Here is an 18,311-nt window from a genome sequence, read left to right on the forward strand (position 1 = left end):
GTATTGGTCCTGAGAAATGTAACACTGTTAAACGTTTGTCTCTTCCAAAATATTTCCTCTTTTCCCTAACTGTATTATTTAAATTCACACACAAAGTGAACAGACTCATTTTTAGATGGTCAAGGTAAGTAATTAAGTGGGGGGCAAGAGAGAAAGTGTTATGCAAAACTTATATAATTCGACTGCGATCAAAACAGCCATCTTGATCAGTTAGGTACACAGTTTTTGTCCGATTTAACTAAGTGCTCTTCCACTTAAACCTTGTGAGTATCAGTGCTCACTACATTTGTTTGTGTGTTTTCTTTTCTGCGTCTCACAATTTGTTTGTATATCCACAGCATAGTCCATTCTTTGCTGAGCAACTGACAGCCTTTCAAGTGTGGCTGACAATGGGTGTGGAGAACAGAAACCCACCAGAGCAGCTTCCCATTGTCCTTCAGGTAACTTACAACAAAAAAAATTCTCAAAAGTTGTATTTAAAAATCTAGTGAATTGTGTACCTAGATAGCTCTTATCAACCACATGGCTCAACCGTGAGCAGACATTACATGATGTTGCTTTAAACTAGCAAAAGTGGATTTAGACTTGTGCCGTGCACTTTAGACCAGTGGTTCCCAAACCTGTCCTGGAGTGCCCCCTGCCATTTTGTATGTCTCCCTAATCATGTCACCCAATTTAGTTCTTGCAGTCTCTTCTAACGAGCTGATGAGTGGAATCAGGTGTGTTAGATAAGGGAGACATACAAAAGGTCCAGGGCAGGGGGGCCTCCAGGACAGGTTTGGGAAGCACTGCTTTAGACCATGCGCTTAGATCATTAAAATATGGTCCCTCATTTTCAGACCAGCATGCCCATTGGCGAACAGATGGGTGCAAGTGCATTTGCTATTTAAACAACGTGGTGCTGGCCATGAAAATGATAACTGTGTTGTGCTGAAACTAGCAAAAAGCACTTGCGTAACGCCTGGTGTCACATTGCACCGGGTGTATGATGAAGCCCATGAATTCATTTCCAAAAGATTGGCAGCAACATAATTCAAAAATTTATTTAATGATAAATTCAGAGACAGCGTTGCATTTTTACTTGACAAAGGAGACAACCTCAGAATGCAATAAGTGAAAAAATTTGTCAAAAATGGTAGATGAGTTGAGAGAAATATTGATTTAATACATTTAATTCAATAGTAAAATATAGTAGTAAAAATAGTAAAATAGTGTACAGTGGTCAATCTCAAGCATAAGTGATTTTTTGTCAATCATTAACATAATTACTGTAAAATATTGTTCAATTTTATTATTAGTTATGCTTATATTATATTATATTTCTCAAAACGTATGAATAAAGACTTGAGACTCGAACACTTTCCATTATAAACTACCCCTGATTGTGTGAATTTGATCAGTGTAAAAACCTTGATCATTACATTTGGACTTAAGTTTTAAATATATGGAACAAAAATGTGCAAAATATATGTACTGTACATTATAATATGATAGGAGATTAGATTTTTTGTTCAGGAAGCGTTAGGATCTTCCTGAGCCGAGATATTGAGGTTGCCATAAATTGTTTGTGGGCCATAACACAAACACAGTCACAGTGGTTTAACCAAGTAAAAAAAATAATTAAAAAAAGGATCTGCAATATCAATACATTGAGGTAATCAAATCAAAAAGAGAAAAATAGTCAACTTGAGATAAAGTCAGTTATTCCGCTTACACAACGGATGCCACACCACCTCAAGACTGCAGAGGCTTAGTAGTACATACTGGAATGCCCACCGAGAGCTGTATAGAAAAGTTGTGAGGAAGTGTTGGGTTGGCTGAGGCCATGAGCAGTTCTGTCTTAGCAAGGTTGAGTTGAAGGTGATGCTCCTTCATCCAGCTCGAAATATCTGTTCGGATATCTGAAATATCCGAAATATTTATTAAAAACAAGAGAAAACAGTCAAAAAGTAACATGCATGTAAGAAGAAATGCAAAAAGGTATGGCATTAACAGCTACAGAGTTTATAAATAAAGCACTGAACATTTGTTGAATATAACTTTTAAGATCAAATTTGACTTGTATAAAATATACAAACACATTATACATTATACAATAATTGTACAATTAGTTAAGTTCTTTACAAACTATTCTGGCATGACAGTACAAAAATAAACCACAACATTAACACTGATATTATAACATTTAACAGACGCATGTGTATGTGTGAAAGAATGTGAGCATGTGTATGAATGACAGAGTGTAAACTCCATTTCTACTAAACAACACAGAACAAGCATTTAAAATTTTGTTTTTATAAATTATACACTTACAGTTTGTTTCATAGTCCATGAATACAGATCATGCATCACTGTCAGTTTTCATGATCTCTTTAGCATAATTGATGTAGTCACGAAGAAGCCCCATCAGCACAGCATGTGACATCTTCTACATCATCCAGGGCAGTGTCCTCCTTTTAAAATCACTGTTGCATCAGTTTAGGGGAAAGGACATTCTCTTCTTTGACCAGCATTCATCCCAGTCACTGCCTGTTCTTCATCAGTGGCCTAAAAAGTGAAAAACATTTGAAAAAAGAAAACATTTAATTAAACTCTATCCATTTTCACATAGAGGTGTATTCACATCAGTAAGGATAGGTAAAAAGTCTGTTTTATAATTTCAACACTTTGTGTGGTTGTTTAATGTCTCTGTCTACCATAGCGCTCCAGAATGCTATAATGACAGGACTAGTGTGAGGGCATGTAATATTGTTTGAATAAATATATTGCTTTCAGAAAGCTACTTCTTTACTGAAACATTAAAACAGACATGACATTCACATACCTCACAAATTTTCATGTACTTGGAGGGCTGCTCTTCAAAGGGTTAGTTCACCAAAAAATGAAAATGGTCATAATTTACTCTCCCCCATGTTGTTCCAGACCCATACAAACTCTTTGCTAATTTTTGGAACACAAATAAATATATTTAATATTCTCTTAATTTTTGTCCTCTATTGTTGGTCTGGGAGACCAATATTTTCTTTTGAACAGACATGTTCGCTATCATATAATTTAAGATTTACTCATATATAAATACCGGAATGGATTACTTCTACAATTACTCTGTATTTATGAGGCTTGAAAATACAGATTATCTAGACTCTCAATGGATTAACAAAAAATTATGAGAAAATTAAAAATATCAATATGTGTTCTAAAGACAGACAAAAGTCTAATAGGTTTGGAATGACATGAGGGCAAGTAAATTATTTTTTTGTGTGAACTATTCCTTTAAGAAAGGAAGACCAAGAATGATGACTTTCCAGATAAGACAACTCCAAAGTTGGTTTGAGTTCTGCAATGAAAAACACAGGCATCAATGGTTTTCATGAAATATGAGCACGTAATCACACTGTTGTTGCATCAAAATGTGAAGTAAACAGGCCGGAGACAACAGAAAAAAATATTTTCTAAAAATAACTTACATAAATCTCAAAAGAATAATGCTCTCCTATGTCTCTGCCTTTCAACATCTACAAAAACAAACATTCTTTTACTCTTAGTAAAAAAAAAAAAAAAAAAATAAATAAATAATATAATAATAATAATAATATGTATGAGGTTCACTTGCCTTAAACTGTCTTTCCCACTCTTCCAAATAAGCTGAGAAAATCGCCTCCTCACACAAGCAGGCTTCTGTGTCGTTAACTCCAAAGTTAGTTTGAGTTCTGCAATGGAAAAAGGCAATGGAATGGAAAATCAATGGTTTAAATAAAATATGAACATGTAATCATACTGTTGTTGCATCAAAATGTGAAGTAAACAAGCAGAACACAACAGGAAGATTTATTTTCTAACAATAACTCACATCAGTCTCAAAACAATGAAGTTATCTTGTCTCTGGCCTTCAACATCTACAAAAACAAACATTCTTTTAGTCTTAGTAAAAAAAAAAAAAAATGATAACATGATGGAATTGTGAAGTTTATGTTACTTGCCTTAAAACCGTCTTTCCCTCTCTTCTGAAACTGCGGTCAAGCCAGCTGCCAAGTCGAAAAGCATGGTCAATCTAGCTGCCACCTTATTTCGAGTGTCGCATATAAACTCTCTATTACGGTAAAACCATCAGAAAACTGATCTAAATGCAGTGCTCTTCCAGCGAACATGTTTTTTTCCATAGACTTTATAAGGTTTTTTTTCCCCCAACACACAGTCCGTAACTGTCTGATGTTGAATACCAAAATAAAAGCCCTCCAATACACATAATACATAATAAGAGCAAGAATATTCGCTTACTGCATCTATAAATTTAAAAAGATATATAGTGTGTTCCTGTGGCTCAGTGGTAGAGCATTGCATTAGCAGCGCAAAATGTTGAGGGTTCCATTCCCAGGGAACACACATGGTAAAAAAATGTATAGCCTGAATGAACTGTAAGTCGCTTTGGCATAAATGTATGCCAAATGCATAAATGTAAATGTAAATGTAAGCTGATGCATCTCTACTTTCAAAAAGCTATAAAAATAAAAGTTATAGATGGCACAAACCAGTTCCACCTCAGATTGAGAGTACACCTTCCCATAGTGTCAGCTGCGTCATTTCAGGACTGTCTGATGTGGATTTACAAAATGAGGGCCTTCCAAATCTCATAAATACACTGCTGCATCTCTAATTAAAAAAATCTATAAAAATAAAAGTTATAGATTGCACAAACCAGTTCCACCTCAGATTGAGAGTACACCTTCCCAAAGTGTCAGCTGTGTCTGATGTGGAATTACAAAATAAGAGCCCCCTCAACTTTCATGTATGTGTTGTTTTGACTACTTTCAAAAAGCTATAAAAAATAAAAGTTCTAGATTGCACATACCAGTTCCATCTCAGATTGAGAGTACACCTTACCAAAGTGTCAGCTGCATCATTTCAGGACTGTCTGATATGGCATTACAAAATAATATCTGAGATGGAACTGGTTTGTGCAATCTAGAACTTTTGTTTTTATAGATTTTTTAAAGTAGAGATGCAGCAGTTTATTTATGAGATTTGGGAGGCTCTTATTTTGTAATTAAAGAACTTAATTGAAAAATGAAAACGAATTCTCCTAGAATTCACACTTGCATTCAGTTAATAGATCCATATGAATCATGCATGAAATAAAAGTTTATATGATAAACGATAGCTTTGTATGCTTTACAGATGAACTTGAAGTCTTTATTCATTTGAAATGTTCAAGAATAGATAATCTTTGGTGCGGTAATGCGAGTTCATGATCAAGTCAAGTCAAGTCAAGTCTGCTTTATTGCCAATTCTTCCACATGTACAGTACATACATACAGAGAATAGAAATTGCGTTACTCTCAGACCCCCGGTGCATACAGATAACACTAACAGTAGAGCCTAAAAATCTAGATCAAATATAAAATATAAGATAAAACTATACAATAAGGGAATGTTAAAAAGACATAATAGAAAAAATAAAATAAAAATAAGGTTAAATAAAAGCAGCGCAAGGCACATGGCAGATAGAGTGCAAACCAGTGAACAAACAGTGCAGATAAAAAGATTTTTAGTGCATAAAAAAATAGCTTATTCAGTCTGATTTAAAAGTGACAAAGTGACAAAGGGCTCAATAGCAGTTATTTTATTAAACTGACTGATGAGGTGGTAGAATGATGTCAGTTCCATGGTGAATGAGGTAGCTGAGCAGACCACTGCTGCACAAAGTGACTGGTGCATGACATCGTATGTTAGAGGGAGGGGGGGTGGAAGGACCTGGGGGATGTGGGACCTGGGGGGGGGGGTTCATAGTTCAGTGGTGCCTGAGGCAGAAGAGGGACGGGGGGGCAAGTTCGGGAGCGAGTTCAGCTTCCTGACAGCCTGATGGATGAAGCTGTCCTTCAGTCTGCTGGTCCTGGCCTGGAGACTTCGCAGTCTCCTCCCTGATGGCAGCAGACTGAAGAAGCTGTGTGACGGGTGAGTGGGATCACCTGCAATGCAGAGGGCTTTTCGAGTGAGACGGGTTCCATAAATGTCCTGGAGGGAGGGGAGAGAGACACCAATGATCTTCTCAGCTGCTCTCACTATGCGTTGCAGAGTCTTCCGGCAGGACGCGTTGCAGGCGCCATACCACACAGTGATGCAGCTGGTCAGAATGCTCTCGATCGTGCCTCTGTAGAAGGTGTACATGATCGGGGGTGGGGCTCTGGCTCTCCTCAGTTTGCGGAGGAAGTAGAGACGCTGCTGTGATTTCTTGGCCAGTGCTGCAGTGTTTTCAGTCCAGGAGAGGTCCTCTGTGATGTGCACACACACCCAGGAACTTGGTGCTGCTCACTCTCTCCACAGTCGCACAGTTGATGGTCAGAGGAACATGCTGAGTGTGTGCTCTCCTGAAGTCAACAACAATCTCCTTCGTCTTCTCCACGTTCAGAGAGAGATTGTTGTCACTCCACCACCCGGCCAGGCGGCTCACCTCGCTCCTGTAGTTTGTCTCATCTCTGTTGCTAATGAGACCCACCACAGTCGTGTCATCCGCAAACTTAATGAAGAGGTTGGAGTTGTGTGACGGTGTGCAGTCGTGGGTCAGCAGGGTGAAGAGGAGGGGGCTCAGCACACATCCTTGGGGGGCCCCAGTGTTCAGTGTGATGGTGCTGGATGTGTTGCTGCCGACACGTACTGCCTGAGGTCTTCCAGTCAGAAAGTCCAACAGCCAGTTGCACAGCGAAGTGTTGAGCCCCAGCTCGACCAGTTTGTGAATGAGCTGTTGAGGGGATGATTGTGTTGAATGCTGAACTGAAGTCTATGAACAGCATTCTGACGTATGAGTCTTTTTTCTCTAGATGTGTGAGTGCTGAGTGGAGGGTAGTTGAGATGGCATCATCGGTCGACCGGTTGGACCGATATGCAAACTGGAATGGAGTCTTCCGTGCAGTGGAGCTGTTTTGTGCCTCAAAGCAAGCGAAGAAGGTGTTCAGCAGAGAGATGTTGCTGTCACAGGTCCGCTGTGGGGGCTTGTAGTCCGTAATGGTCTGTATCCCCTGCCACAGGCTCCGAGTGTCTCTGCTGTCACTGAATTGATGGGCTATCCTCCTGGAGTACTGTCTCTTAGCCTCTCTGATGCCGCGGGATAGGTTGGCCCTGGCTGTTCTCAGGCCCACCTCATCTCCAGCTCTGAAGGCAGCATTCCGCGTCTCCAGGAGTCTGTAGAACTCCCCTGTCACCCACGGCTTCTGGTTGGCCCGGACAGTGATGGTTTTTGTGACTGTTACATCCTCAATACACTTGGTGATGTAGGCAGTGACAGTCTCCGAGTACTCCTGGAGGTCAGTGGAGTTATTGTAAGTGGCAGCCTGCTTAAACATATTCCAGTCAGTTGTATCAAAGCAGTCCTGAAGAGCGTCAGACGACCCTTCTGGCCACACCTGAATCTGTTTCTGAACTGGTTTAGCGACTTTAACGAGCGGTCTGTATGCAGGCATTAGCATGACAGTGATGTGGTCTGAGGCACCGAGGTGGGGGAGGGGGAGGGCTTTGTAAGCTCCTCTCTGTGTGGTGTAGAACAAAGTCTAAAATGTTATTACCTCGTGTTGGAAAGTTAATGTGTTGGTGTATTTTTGGAAACACACTCTTTAAGTCAGCATGGTTGAAATCCCCAGCTATGATGAGAAAAGCATCGGGGTGTGCTGTCTGCTGCTCGCTGATGTGCTGGTACAGTTCATTTAGTGCATCGTTCCTGTTGCTGTTGTTGTTGTTGTTCGGGGGGAATGTAAACCGAAACGAGCAGTATGGCAGTATATTCCCTCGGCAGATAGAACGGCTGGCACTTAATAATCATATACTCCACCAGGGGTGAGCAGTGTTTGCAGATCACAACAGCATCGTGGCACCACGCGTCATTGATGTAAACACAAAGCCCGCCGCCACGGGTTTTTCCTCCCCCGACGCGAGCTCTGTCTGCTCGATAGCACGTCAGCTGGTCGAGCTGAATGGCGCAGTCTGGAACGCTGTCGCTGAGCCATGTTTCCGTGAATACAAACACGCAACAGTCTCTTACAGTCCTCTGAGTTGAACGTAGTAATAGGATGTAGTCCAGTTTATTGTCCAAAGAGCGTACGTTAGCCAGTACGATGGTGGGGATAGATGGCTTGTGTGGGTTAGCCGTTAGCCTAGCCCGGATACCTCCGCACTTACCCCTCTTCTGCTTCCTCTCACCGCTTGTGGCGCCTCCGCTGTGGGCGAGATGCAGTAGTGGGGGTCGGTGATGATGTAGGCCTCCGGAGCAGTCCGAGGGCCCACAGCTGTTCCGCGTGCGCGGAGTTTAACTCTAAAAATGCGGCTCTGCCGACATCCAGCAGAAACTCACGACTGTATGCGCTTAAAGACAGATAGACGCGATGACGACGTACAAAAACACTGCGACTCACAAGACAAAAAACACGAAAACACCGTTCTGTCGGGACAGAGAGAAGCCGCTGCGTGTGGACGCGCCGCCATCTTGGGATATATCCGATTCGTGAACAGATGATTCTTTTGATTCAGTCTTTTGAAAGAATCATTTATTTTGTTTAACGAAACCAGTGTGAATGGTTCACATTAAACTGGATAGATATGGGGTGTGTTTCCCAAAAGCATCGTTAGCAAACTGTGTTTGTTAAATTACATTGAACTATAATGACATTAAGTTACTTGCGACTGTAGTTTCTTTGGGAAACGAGCCGTCAATTTCGACTCAGCGATTCTTTTTGTGCCGATCGCTTCTCCATAGAGAGGATTATCAGTGAAGTAATCATTTAAAGGTTGGTCCATTTATTAAACAAATCTATTGTATAACTTGGAGAACTGTGCCAGTTGTTTTGGCTACTTTTATGATATGTTTGGTGTGTTTGGATTAATTTTGAAACTTGGAATGCAGCATGAAACAGCATGGAATCCTATTCATTGTATTCAAATTGAATTTAAATTGATTGGTAGATTTAAATGAGACAACATTTTTTGTTGTTCATAGAAATGCTGTGGAAAACTGATGTTGTTAAAATATAAAATGGAAGGAAAATGCAAATCTTATGACTGGTAGATGTTACTTTCATTTAGAGTTGAAAACATAAAAACAAGACACTAATATGTTCCTTTGTGGATAGCTTAATATTTCAAAGTATTCTAAAGTATTTAGATTAAGTTACTAAACCGGAGTAATCTACCGAAATACATTACTGATTACTTTTTAAAGCATGTATTTTGCAACCTGTAGTGAAATACATTTTAAAAGTAACCTTCCCAGCCCTGTGTATGTATGTATATATATATATATATATATATATATATATATATAGATTTTTCATATCATGGTTATTGTAGCCATAAGAATTCACAATATTGATATATATAGGGCTGTCACGATATTAGATTTTTCATATCATGGTTATTGTGGCCATAAGAATTCACAATATTGATATATATCTATAGAAAACTTGGGGGGTGGGGGGATATCAGTCAAATTATTTTTTACTTTGTTTATTGAGTTTTTATTTTTCACCCAATGAACATAAGGATACTAATAAACGGAGGGCACACGACTCTGGCTTTCTCCGTCTTCTGTGAAGCTCCTATGAAATAACGAGAGAAAATATTGTCAAGTTCAACAGTATGATGGATAAATATTAATGGTAACACTTCACAATAAGATGTCATTTGTTAACATTAATCTATTAACTAACATGAATGAACAATATACAATACATTTATTACACAATTTATTACATTTTGTTAATGTCAATAAAAATAGAGTGTTTCGTTGTTCATGTTAGTTCACAGTGCATTAATGTTTACAAACACAACTTGTGATTTTAATAATGCATAAGTAAATGCTGAAATTAACATTAACTAAGATTAATAAATGCTGTGGAAATATTGTTCATTATTATTTGTTATTTATATGTTAACTAATGTAATTAAGTAATGTTAACTAATGAACCTTATTGAAGAATGACTGCAAATAGGGCATTAAGTTCATGGCACTGTGACCAACTTAACATTTTACAGAGTTGAATGTAGCAATGTGGTCGCTCAGTTTTTCAAGATCAGCTTTAATCATTTAACTGTTAATAGATTTGAACAAAGAAATAAAGTGTTACTACGCACAGGCCGTATTGATTGCAAATACAAAAATAAGATGATTAAAGAAAATGCGGTATTTATTAAAATAATCACCCTTTACTTAAATATATGAACACAGAAAACTGCTGTTAACAGGTTAATATAACGTTTCCCTTCTATGACTGGTAAAATAATGGCAACTTACTCTGCCGAACACAGCTCTCAAGTCAAGTCAAGTCAAGTCTGCTTTATTGTCAATTCTTCCACATGTACAGTACATACATACATACAATTGAAATTGCGTTACTCTCAGACCCTTGGTGCATACAGATAACACTAACAGTAGAACATTAAATACAGATAAAATATAAAGTACAACTTTACAAATATACAAATAGGTCATGTAAAAAGACAGATAAGTTAAGCAGCACAAGGCACATGGCAGATAGAGTGAAGTAAATAAACAGTGCAGATATAATGATTGTAGCGCAAAGAGCTTATTCAGTCTGATTAAAGTGTCAAAAATCTCAGAGAGCAGTTCTATTCAGCTTCCTGACAGCCTGATGAATGAAGCTGTCCCTCAGTCTGCTGGTCCTGGCCTGGAGACTCCGCAGTCTCCTCCCTGATGGCAGCAGACTGAAGAAGCTGTGTGACGGGTGGGTGGGATCACCTGCAATGCAGAGGGCTTTATGGGTGAGACGGGTTCCATAAATATCCCGGAGGAAGGGGAGAGAGACACCAACGATCTTCTCAGCTGCTCTCACTATGTGTTGAAGGGTCTTCCGGCAGGACGCGTTGCAGGCGCCATACCACACAGTGATGCAGCTAGTCAGGATACTCTCGATAGTGCCTCTGTAGAAGGTGCACATGATGGGGGCCGGGGCTCTGGCTCTTCTCAGTCCTCGGCGTAGCTGCGAGCACTACGTCGTCTTCTTGTATGACAGGTGTCAGCGTTAAGGCACAATAATTTTTTTCGTGATCAGAATTTTTGGTACATTATGGTAAATATGATCAAAAAAGGCTGTCAAATGTCAAAATAAATCTGCATTGTTAATCCTATTGATCTTTTATTTTAAAAATGTACAAAAATGTAACCTTTCATTGAAGAATAAAAATTTAAAATGGGGGGAAATCTCATGAAATGTTTTTTTCTCTAATACAGGTTGGCCACAATTGATGGTACCCTTAGAAATTCTTATGAGAAAAATATCTATGAAGTATATTCCCATTCATATTTAAAAAAAATTAGCACACCAGGTTTATTATGAACATGAAATTATCCAGCTTCTTGTTTCACAGAAATATAAATATGAGGGAAAACAAAGGCCAAATTCACTAAATCATTCATCACAATGAGTAAAACCAAAGAATATAGTTCTGGGCCCGTATTCACAAAACATTTTATCTTACCGCTAAGAGTTCTCCTAAATAGCAGTAAAAGTTTTTAGCTAAGAGTTTTTCTTAAAACCTATTCACAAAGCAGCTGAAACAAACTTTTACTAAGGAAAAGACAGCTAAGAGTAAGGGCGGGGTTGACCTTGTTGCTATGGATGATGTCAGCATACTTTCTAACTATGCACACAGTGATTGGCTGATAGGGTGTCTGTCAGAGATTTATTCATAGAACATTTACATTTAATCATTTAGCAGATGCTTTTATCCAAAGCGACTTACAAATGAGAACAATAGAAGCAATCAGATCAACAAGAGAACAACAAGGGTATACAAGTGCCATGACAAGTCTCAGTTAGTCTAGTACAGAACACGTAGCCAGGTTTTTTTTTTTTTTTTTTTTTTTTTAAGAATATGATAGATAAGAAAAGAAACGGTAAGTACTAGTATTAGTTGGTTAAGTGCTGGTGAAAAAGATGAGTCTTTAGATGTTTTTTGAAAATGAGTAAAGACTCAAAGCGGTTCGAATTGAGACCGGGAGGTCATTCCACCAGCTGGGCACAGTCCAGGAAAAGGTCTGTGACAGTGATTTTGAACCTCTTTGGGATGGCACCACAAGGCGTCGTTCACTTGCAGAGCGCAAACTTCTGGAGGGCGCATAAGATTGAACTAATGAGCTTAGGTATGTTGGTGCCGTGCCAGTGGTCGTCTTGTAGGCAAGCATCAGTACCTTGAATTTGATGCGAGTGGCTACTGGTAGCCAGTGTAACCTGATGAGAAATATTGTAGAGCGCAATATTATGTTGCCACATTCAAATAAAGATTTTAAAATGCAGGCTAAGTGTCACTAATTAAACAAGTAGACTATATATTCAGCTAATTGTCAGCCTCTTATATGTATGCTTCTTGTAAACAATTAGTCAATATGCATTAGGGCTGCCCTTGACTAAAGATTTTTCTGGTCGACTATGGGAGTCGTTAATTTTAAGCATTAGTCGACTATTAGCCGCACTTTTATTAATAAACCATATAAATTATAATAATGAGCCTTTAATTGCCTACATAGCAAACACACGCAAAAAAGCCTTGCCACAGCGCACCGGCAAATATAATAATTATGAATGTGTTAAGGAAAAACAGCAAGAACACAGCATTAACGCTTTCTGTTTTCAGTTTAAGAGATGATGTCGGCAACATTGACTCGTCATCTCCACAGTATGCGCCTGTATGCACGTTTCATATGGATTACATAATCTAAGAATATCTGTTTTCTATTTGAATTGGTTCATTTAAAATTTTCAGTCTCTGTAGATAAATTTTTCATGTCTGTAATAAGGCAAGCTTACAAGGAGTTTCGAAGTGACGCGCTCTAGTTCACAGAGTCCGAGACGGCAGAAAGCACATCCTGTTTGCTTTCATTATTTTACAAAAGTTATTCTGAGTGCACACAAATAAACGTAGAGTCTTTACAGATACAAAAGATGCATTAATCTTATCTGGATGACCAAAAATGATGAAGTATTTTAGGAGCAAATGATAGCACTGGCGCCTCAATCTGTCATGCAGTAGCCCAAGTGCGCTACTGTTCAGCTTCCACACTCCGCACAAACACGTGAACAGTGCACTTTTTTCTAGGCTAACATTAGACTGAGCTGCCATGTAAAGTTGCTACTACATACATATATCTCAGATGATAAGCCATATTTGAGGTCGATGAATGTTAGGTGAGCATATAGATGTCCTGCCTGATGTACTATATTAAGACATAAACCAGCTGTTAACGATTTGTCCGTCACAAACCGCATGATTTCGCCACTTCATGTGGATTTTTTTTTTTTCTGCGTCTAAAATTTTTTTTGGTAATATGCATATAAACAGCCTTTTAATTAGCAGAGTAGAATAATCATGGCTGAAAGTAAAACATGCAAACATAAAAGAAAACCAAACTGCACGCTAGAACAGCTATACTGTATATTCTGGATATTATCAAAAATTTTGATTTGGGATAACCTCCAAACAAAAGCGATACCTTTTTAAAAGCTCATTATCGTCAAATGTTTCTAAAATGTATATATTCCGGGTGGATTGCTGGCAACAGCAATTTTAGGATAGTTCAGATTTGGTCTTAGTCACTTAGGAGTCCTCTTTACTACTCCTAACGTTTCACAGATTTAGGAGCTAATTTTAGCGCTAAAATGCTTTGTGAAATACTCTTTGAGCATGAATTTAGGACTGACACGCCCATTATTTTTAAGATTTTCTTCTAAATCAGCGAGTTATGAGCTACTTTTAGCCTTAAGACATTTTGTGAATATGGGCCCTGGTGTGCAGCAACAGATAATTGAGCTTCACAAATTAGAAGTGGCTTTAAGAAAAGAGCTAGAGCATTGAAAATTCCCATTTCCACCATCAGGGCAATAATTAAGAATTCCCAATCAACTAAAGATGTTACAAATCTTCCTGGAAGAGGATGTGTGTCTATGTTGTCCTAATGTATGGTGAAGATGAGAGTTTGAGTGGTTAAAGGCTCTTCAAGGATCACAGCTGCAGAATAGCAGAGATTAGTTGAGTATTGGGGTCAGAAAGCCTAATAAAAAGAGCCAAAAAGCACCTACATCACCACGTTGTTTGGGAGGGTTTTGAGAAAAAAAACAAGAAATGAAATTGCTCTCATCTAAAAACACTCCAGAATAATCATTTGCCAGACACTACTGGAACTTCAAACAGAACTGGGTTCTATAGTCAGATAAAAGTAAAAAAAAAAAAAAAGCAGCAAAAACTCTAAACAGGTATGGCGCACACAGGAGTAAAAAAGTACCCCATGTACACAATGAAATATACTGCTGTATCTTTAATGTTGTTGGTGTATTTTTCTGTCGGAGGTCCTGGACATCTTGTTTAGATACTTGGCATCATGGATTCTATCAAATAACAGAAAAAAAAAAAACTGACTGTCCATGCTTGAAGTCTTATATTGGGCAATGATCCAAAAACAAACATCAAAATCAAAACAAAAATGGGTGACTGTCTTAAGCACAAAACAAATATTCTGCCATACCCATTCCAGTCCCCTGTCCTGAACCCTGTAGAAAATGAGTGGGACAAACTAAATATAATAAACACACACACATAGCCAAAAATATCAACACCCTTGATAAAAATATATATACAGTCATGGCCAAAAATATCGGCACCCTTGGTAAATATGATCAAAGAAGGCTGTGAAAATTAATCTGCATTGTCAATCCTAACTAAAAAATTGTCAAATTTTGATCTTTTATTTAAAAAAAATCACAAAAATATAACCTTTCATTGGATAATAAGAATTTCAAATGGGGGGAAATATCATTATGAAATGAATGTTTCTCTCAAATACACGTTGGACACAATTATTGGCACCCTTAGAAATTCTTATGAGTAAAATATCTCAGAAGTATATTCCCATTCATATTCACAATTTTGAGCACTCCAGGGTGATTATGAACATGAAATTATCAATCCAAGGCTTCCTGTTTCACAGAAATATAAATATGAGGGAAAACAAAGCCCAAATTCCCTTAATCATCCATCACAATGAGAAAAGCCAAAGAATATATTTCTGATGTGCAGCAAAAGATAATTGAGCTTCTCAAATTAGTGAAGTGGCTAGAAAAGAGCTAGAGCAGTGAAAATTCCCATTTCCACCATCAGGGCAATAATTAAGAATTTTCAATCAACAGAAAATGTTATAAATCTGCGTGGAAGAGGATGTGTCTTTGTATCGTTCTCATGCACAGTGAGAAGGAGTTTCTTGAGTAATAAGGTTTCAAAATATATGTTCAAATACTCCACAATCTCGCTGTGTATGTTCCTTTAGCTTAGACAGTACAGCATGACACTATAAACGACAGAATTGTGACTGATTCCCAGGGAATGCATAGAACTCATGAAATGTAAACTGATAGGTAAATGCTATATCTGATCCGAATTATTGTTTCCTGCTGCTTGTATTGAGTCAAATTGAGTTTTTGTAATATTTCTGTGCATCTCTTTAAGAGTTCTGGACTCTTCACAGATAGGCTCAGATCTTCACACTTATCTTAAACTCAGCAGCCTCTCACACTTTTACACACGTGTTTGTGTGTAAAACCTTGTAAGTGCTGAGTAATCTTCCATTTGTCCAGAGTCAGAAAAAACAGACCTCCCTCATATTCCTCCCACTTCTTCCACTTCTCTCTATTATCTCATCTCTCTCCCTCCTTCCTTCCTTCCTTCCTTCCTTCCTTCCTTCCTTCTGTCATAGACATTTCTCAGGGTATTAAGGAACGCCCTGTTATAGCCAAGGGGCATGTTGAGAATTTTCACAGTCCGTGATTTGACGTGACCCTGTGATCTATTAATACCTTTATGGCAGGGTGGCATATTTTTTTGGCAGGAGATTGCAGGCATTTTGGAGTTTGTGCATGTTTTTTGTGTGGGCATTGAGGTGGGTAGTCCTTCTGTTGCGCTCCTTGCACACAGCACGGCTGTCTCTGGGCAGGCCTGTATCCGGACCCACTCACCATGCTGAGAGTGTGTGCCACAGTATCTAGATGCTTTAAATACATGCACACGTATACAGAGATTTAAAATGCTGGCGTAGGAATATGAAAACTTAAATTGCTATTTAAAACTAAAACTTTTTTTTATTTTATCAGTCTGCACAGCTAATTTTATGCTTCTCACAATCTCAGATCTTTTGATCTAAAGGCTAAAAAAAAAAAAAAATTGTCGTCTTCCCCACCCATTGATGAAACATTAGGCTCACTAGTTCTATGGATAGTCATGCTGAAAAATTCACAGAAACAAATACAGATGGGAGGTTAGTAAGAATTGCCTAGGTTTACCTAGGTTTATCAAAACTTTTTGTTTTCATTGAAAACAGAAGCCCTGTAGCGTGACACCATATCCTTTTAATTATATTCGTAATTTTGCATACCTCAAATTTTATGTAACCACCCCTTTAATCAATAACACAGACCTGAATATAGAAATCCCTGCCCAGTTTCAGTTCAATTTAAGTTTGTCTAAATTAAAAGAAACAAATTCATTCAACTCAAAACAATGAAACAATTCAGATTGACAAAAATGTCAGCTCAAAAGAAAAAGAAAGTTCTAAATACTCATAAGTTCATTTTTCCGAACTAAGTTGAGTTTGCCCTACTCAATAAAAAATGTATATAGAGTATATATAGAGAGAGAGAAAGAGAGAGAGCTTTAGGGTTACAGTGCATAAATAAATGTTAATGAATCACACACAAACCACTCTAACCACAGATGTACACACACAGGTGGCCAGTCATTAGCTTGTGCCAGCCTGCAGGGATTGTATGTGAGCATGAGCACCTGTTCAGTATGATTATGTTAGTTGTTCCCATTGTGTGTGTGAGAATGTATGTCTGCCTGTTTGTATGTTTGCGTGGGTGTGGGACATTTGGTGATAACTGTTGGTGTGGGGTGTTTTAATACTCCCGAAAGGACCTCAATTGACCCAAGTTGTAACATCATCTCCAGTGGGTCAATGCAGTTATTATAGGCTGTTTGTCCCCTTTCCCCATTCCCCGTTTTTCATTTCTTTGGCCAATTTGTAGAGTCACACACTGACACACATTCCTGTCATCCAGTCCTCACTGACTTCACTGGCTATGGAAGCGAGTGGACCATCAGATTAATGTTCTCCCTTCTGGTTTCTCTTAGGTCCTCTTAAGTCAGGTACACAGACTGAGGGCACTGGATTTGTTGGGACGATTTCTGGACCTGGGCCCTTGGGCCGTCAGTTTGGTGAGATACACAACTAACATTTGTTTTTAACCTTCTTTTACGTACAGTAGCCTTTAGGTAATACATATGTTAGTTAGGTACTCTGTGTGCAGAATATAATTTTTTCTCACTCTCTCTCTTAATTTGTCTTTTTGCACAGGCTCTTTCAGTGGGGATTTTTCCGTATGTGTTGAAACTGTTGCAGAGTTCAGCAAGAGAGCTCAGGCCTCTTTTGGTCTTCATATGGGCGAAGATCTTGGCTGTGGATAGTGTACGTAAACCACTTTATCCCTTTCATTTCAGCCCTTGTTTTTACCCAGAATTCCACATGATACTCATATAGTATCATTTAGATACTAATGACCAGCTAAAAACCTCTTACTATTGAAGCCATCAAACATGATATGTCAAGATAAAAAAAAAATAAAAAAAATTATAATAATAATATAATGGAAAACATAATATTGCTTGTTTCACAGTATTCCCATTATTTTTCATTTTATTTAGAAAATATTACTGTTAATTTTCAGATAGGTTATTGAAAATTAAGCAGTGACAGCAACCAACTACTGAGTTGTTGATATCATTAAAACAAAACTAATAGCTTAAAATGCATATATTTATATCATTTCGTATAGTCAATATCACAAAAGGAGTGCCGTTTTATCTCCAAAAGTCAGCATGATTACAATTGATTTTATACAACATTTCAATAAACAGGTTAATATTAAGAGACTTACGTTTTAGACACCATATTTCCTGTTTTTGCTCTATTTCTCCAACAAAAATCATTCCAAACACAGCCACAGTGCTGTTTTGCATCTCTGAGCAACATGAAGGTATTTCATTCCTGAATGAATCAAGTTTAAATGATTCGGTTCAATCGCAAAGACTCACATAACAGTGACTTGCTGCCACCTACTGGCAGTTTTAATTTCACATTTAAGGTAACTTTGTGCCACCAGGTGGAGATTTCACTAATGAGTTTGTATGACTGCATGCATACTGTATACTTCAAAGAATGCCATGCACAATCATTTTGATTCACTTTCAACATTTTGGGTAGTTTTGAT

The 18,311-nt window shown here is 38.1% G+C and overlaps 1 protein-coding gene across 7 annotated transcripts in view; it reads left to right on the forward strand.

Annotated features, from left to right (window-relative positions):
* The window catches only part of LOC109080016 (regulatory-associated protein of mTOR), a 229,024-nt gene that overhangs the window by 123,664 nt on the left and 87,049 nt on the right, over window positions 1-18,311 (forward strand). For all 7 annotated transcript variants that reach the window (XM_042758119.1, XM_042758118.1, XM_042758121.1 and 4 more), the window contains 3 exons: window positions 339-440; window positions 17,176-17,259; window positions 17,399-17,509. In XM_042758119.1, the coding sequence (XP_042614053.1) occupies window positions 339-440; window positions 17,176-17,259; window positions 17,399-17,509 (297 nt within the window). The remainder of the gene's footprint in view (window positions 1-338; window positions 441-17,175; window positions 17,260-17,398; window positions 17,510-18,311) is intronic.

Source organism: Cyprinus carpio, chromosome A6, assembly GCF_018340385.1.
Source record: "Cyprinus carpio isolate SPL01 chromosome A6, ASM1834038v1, whole genome shotgun sequence".
Taxonomy (NCBI): Eukaryota; Metazoa; Chordata; class Actinopteri; order Cypriniformes; family Cyprinidae; genus Cyprinus; species Cyprinus carpio.